Here is a 5,000-nt window from a genome sequence, read left to right as displayed (position 1 = left end):
ATATAAAAGAAAAGGGCTCCGACAAGCCCAGTAAGCCAATAGTACTCAAAGCATTGCATCGAGCCAACTGATAATCAATCAGGAACAGATCTTTAATTATGCCAAGAGTTTTCATTCCAAAACTATTGAGTCACCAGTTTAGAAGTGAAATATTGCAATTGAAAGTTGGATTCAGAAACCCACTAGGACTTCTTATTCACCTGCATTCTGCTTCTCTTTGTACCATGCACGTACACGCTCTGTCCTCTTTGAGCTGACTGGATGGACATTCCACACCGCGTCAGAGAACACACATTCACTTCTGCACATGGCCATTTTGCGGTATCTCACGGAACTAAACCTTCCTTTGTGAAGTCTTTTACTGTTTTCATAAACAGGGTTTATAGGGGCAATACAGTAGCGTCAAAATCCCCGGAAGTGACCGACCATAATGAGGATAATGACATGGAAAGAAAGGGTTTCTCAGTAACGTAGTAGGGCCCCTACTAAAATCTTTAAATAGCTTCCCTGGGTTGACCCTTTCATGCATCCATGTACTGTACACATTCATAGAGTATGCTCCATGATGATGTATGAATAAACCATGAATTGAGAACTCGGAGAGCTACTCTGTGGTTGTCGTCAGCCTGCACCCCGGGGCCGTATGAAGACATGGGCCCTGTGGTCTTGGTTCGGGGGCCCCCCAAGGGCCTTCCAGAACCGTCAACGCCGACTCTCCCTGTTGTTCATACATCTTTTTACTATGTCTGTTTCCTCCCCAGATAGCAAGCGGATCAGGGCCATATACAGGCCAGATCAGGCCCTTGTGGCTTAGTTCCGGCCCATATATGGCCCAGAATCATTACACATCCGCTTGCTATCTGGGTCCACTGAGAGACACTATATCCCACCGGGGAACATAAATACAAAGGACACGTCAAAGATGTCAGATAATCACATCCTCTCCAGAACTACTGCTACGCTGCGAGCCATGGACTTGTTTACATAGATTTAGCTTCCATGTAACATTAGTGCCGTGGCCAACATGGCTTTTTATGTCCCATCCTACAAGGAGGAAATACCGGCTCACGCCAGCACTGAAGCAGGTTTTAATTAGCGTGACGAATGGTACGGGTACGCTAAAATTCACTTCTCAATCCAAAGGTTAACAGCTCGAGTCTTAATCGGCAGGACCGGTAATGTAACGATATATGTAACGATATATGTAATGATATATGTCCGTACACTGGAGGCCTGTGAGAGCTCCCCTCGAATGTTGATGAGCTGGTTTTGCAGCGTCTCCTTCTTCAGCTGCAGCTTGTCCAGAGCCAGAGGCTGGGCCCGGTAGGTCTCCATCTCCTGGTGCGTGGCCACCAGCGCCCCCTCCAGGCTGTCCTAGGAACAGCAGGGCACAAAGCACAGCGTCAGTCAGAGGAGGGGTCAACCTTTTTTAGGGGGCCATGCACAAATGTGTGAGGCACCCTTTTCCCAGATAGCAAGCGGATCTGGGCCATATACAGGCTAGATCTGGCCGTTGTGGCTTAGTTCCGGCCCATATATGGCCCAGATCCTCTTGCTATCTGGGTTGTAATTGGTAGTTTTCATATTATTATGATTATTATGATTATTATTATGCAATGGAAGTCTATGGCAGCCCCTATAACCGACTGGTAACTTTTTACGAAATGTTGCACAATGGTAGAGGATCAACGGAAAGCCATGGAACAAGTCTTACATTGATTAGCAACCGTTTGAAATTGCAAATTTTGAACAGGCATATCTCATCCCCCGTTTGACCAAGAGTCATGAGACTTTGCAAACATATGTTTCTCCTCACGAGGAACAAATTTGCCTCAAGAACCCATAACTTCTGGTTATGGAGATTTTCCCCCATTTTTAATTTTTTGGAAAAACGCTTAAAATCTATCTCCTTCTAGGAAGTTTCGCCAATCAGCATGAAGCTCGGTATGCACAATCTAGGGACCAATATCTTAAGTTCCGTCTTGGCAAAAGTTTCAAAAGTTAAAATAAAGAGCCACTATGAGGCAATGAAGATTGCACAGGGCGTGGCACAGGGCGTGGTACACATGATGTATAAGTTCTGAACAGTTGGACGGAACACCACGAAACTCTGTGGGCATATCACCACACATAAACAGAGGCTAATCGATTTTTCCAAAACTTTGTACCGCGATGCCTGGACATGCCTAGTGGTGACTGGAGAAAGATTAAGTTGATTGGCCACAGGGTGGCACTATAACAAGCAAATATGCTTAAAAGTGACAAAAATGCAATCTATTGCTGTAGCGCCCCCCCGTGGCCAAATGGGGTTCATATTTCTTGTATGAGTAGGGTATCACATGTTCTACAACTTACTAATAGGACACAAAATCGGCAGATTCAATTTTTATGACGATATAAACGCTTGTGTGCCACCCCAGCTTCAAATGTGGGTATGGCTTGTTTCGCTTGTTGGCTTTGATGCTTTTGCAGTGCTTGGCCCCCGTTATTTTATTTAAAACATTTTTTGAGGGGAAAGGTGTTAATTTTGGTGATTTATATGATTCAGACATGAAGGAAATTTGAGTTTCACTGTTTTATAGGCCTTATACCCTTGCAATATCCTCGCAATTTATGTTTGTTGTTGTTGTCTGTGTGTGACTCATTTAAGGCATTGAGAGATAATAATAATAATAATAATAATAATAATAATAATTTGTATCTTCTGGAAAAACAAAATGTTTCTTCTATTGAGCTGACAGCCCACAACCCAGATAGCAAGCGGATGTGTAATGATTCTGGGCCATATATGGGCCGGAACTAAGCCACAAGGGCCAGATCTGGCCTGTATATGGCCCAGATCCGCTTGCTATCTGGGAAGATGTTCTGTCCCTATGAGTGTTTTTCAAATGTTTCCGCAGTCCCATTTAAGAAATGCTGAAAATAAAATGCAGATACCTTGTCCATTCTCAACCTATGGACTACAGCTTCCTGATCCTTCAGAAGTCTGTTCTGCTCACACAGACGACCCAGAAGTTTCTATCGGGAGGGGGGCAGAGCGAGACGGAGAGAGAGAGATTTTAGTTAAAGAAACAAGAGGAACTAAACACAAGCATTGAGAGTGCCTCACGATAGAATGTAACAGGCAGAGATCAGGCTGGATTAGACAGGGATGTGGGGGGGTGGGGGCGGTGTGTGTGTGTGGGGGGGGTGGGTAGTTGTGGATGTTGTTGGTCTTACGCTGGTCTCAATCTCGTTGAACTTCAACGTGGGATGAAGGTCCCTGTAGACGTCATGGAACGGAGGCACCTAGAGGCACAGAGAGCGGAGACAGTCAGTCACATCACACCATGAACTCGAAATAAACCTGTGGACACATTGATGAATGAATCCTCGAGGACAGCCACACTGAGTCACAGAAACAGCCCACATCCGCTCTGTTGTAAACAACACTTAAACTAGCACAGCACAGAACCATCCTCGAACCATACGTATACAAAAAAAAAACATGATGGTTCCCATGAATCAACTTAATGCATAGAAACAGATCTGTGCTGTTGACAGGATGGAGCAGCAGCAGCCAATGGGTGAGCTGCTGGAATGCCGATCCTCTCCTCAGAGAGGTGAAAGGTCATGTCCAGGTCGTTTTACAGTGTTCCCCTTACGAGCGCCGCGGTTGAATGGAACGGCGACAGGGGATGTGACATCCCCTTCGCCTTGTTGGGAGGGGTCAGGGAAGAATTTTTTACAGCTCACTTATCTGGCCCCCTGGGTGATACTGTTTTTTTTTTGCTTCCCTCTGGAATATGTAGGGGTGGGTCGTATGCCCACCTTCCTTGTTCTCTGTAAAGCGCATTGTGTTGCCTCTGGGTATGAAATGCGCTATACAAATAAAGCTTTGATTGATTGATTGATCACATCACAGTGATGACAAAGGAGTAACCACGAGATGGGGGGGGACCTAGGACGAACAACAGCACGGGACAGGATGTGACATCAGACACACAGGAAACACACACATGATGGCGACGGGTGGCGGTGAATGGTAGAGTACCGGGAGTAACGGGAAGCAACATAACACTGCAATGGGAGATACTTTCAAAATAAAAGTCTGAGGAGAGAGACCATAGCATCTCACATCCACATGCTGGACAAGAGAGAGTGGAGAGAGAGGCAGGCTTGGCCAGGGAAAGACTAACCTAGTCCAGGCAAAGGCTAGACTAGGGCAAGGCTAGGCTAGGACAAGGCAGGATAGGCTAGGACAAGGCTAGGCTAGGCTAGTCTAGGCTAGTCTAGGCTAGGACAAGGCTAGGCTAGGCTAGGGCAAGGCTAGGCTAGCCTCGGACATGACAGGTCTTAGGCTTGGACAAGGATAGTCAGGGCTGTTATGTCCCACATGGTTCCTCTGGCAACGTCCAGAGTTTGGAATAGGGGTGTTGTTCTCTGACAGAAGGGCTTATCTCAGAGAGATATCTATCACTCTTCTTTCAACCATGTGTGGTATAGTTTCATCATCGGTATGACCCCAGTGGGAGAGAGAGTGGGAGTGTATTGGTTGGAGAAGGGGATAATACTAGAACCAAACTAGCTTTACATACTGGCGAGAGATCAATTTTGCTTGTACAAAACAATGAGCCGACTATTTCTCTGGCTGTTTTTCTAACATGACTCAATAGGTCCCTCGTGTGGATCAAGGTAGGAAAGACACTTTTAGTTGAGGGCTAAATAGTAGGATAGACACTTATTTTGGCCACTTTGGCTACAGACTATGTAAAATGTTCACTGGTGGACACGAGAAGAATGGTCCGGAAACCTATATGTATAATACCCCATTGTATATGGTAGTGTAATAGGTAGATACCAGCTGAAGCTTGTCTCTCTGTGGAGTCTCTCAGCTCTTACTTGTGTGAAGAGCTTTGCTCTGGGGGAGGAGCACTCCACCATTCGGGTTACCATGCCGATAAGGTGATCCTGGTCGTTCACCTAAAGAACGACGACGGATGTTCAGGCGTTCATACGAC

General features: G+C 45.9%; 1 protein-coding gene across 1 annotated transcript in view; it reads right to left on the bottom strand.

Annotated features, from left to right (window-relative positions):
* The window catches only part of plekha6 (pleckstrin homology domain containing, family A member 6), a gene marked incomplete at its 5' end in the record, with an annotated part of 144,036 nt that overhangs the window by 92,886 nt on the left and 46,150 nt on the right, over positions 1 to 5,000 (bottom strand). The window contains 3 exons of the mRNA XM_084445716.1: positions 1,225 to 1,374; positions 2,938 to 3,018; positions 3,220 to 3,288. Of these exons, the coding sequence (XP_084301842.1) occupies positions 1,225 to 1,374; positions 2,938 to 3,018; positions 3,220 to 3,288 (300 nt within the window). The remainder of the gene's footprint in view (positions 1 to 1,224; positions 1,375 to 2,937; positions 3,019 to 3,219; positions 3,289 to 5,000) is intronic.

Source organism: Borostomias antarcticus (assembly GCF_949987555.1).
Source record: "Borostomias antarcticus genome assembly, chromosome: 11".
NCBI classification, from domain to species: domain Eukaryota; kingdom Metazoa; phylum Chordata; class Actinopteri; order Stomiiformes; family Stomiidae; genus Borostomias; species Borostomias antarcticus.
Note: the sequence above shows the minus strand (reverse complement) of the source record. Positions and strands in the feature narration are given on the sequence as shown.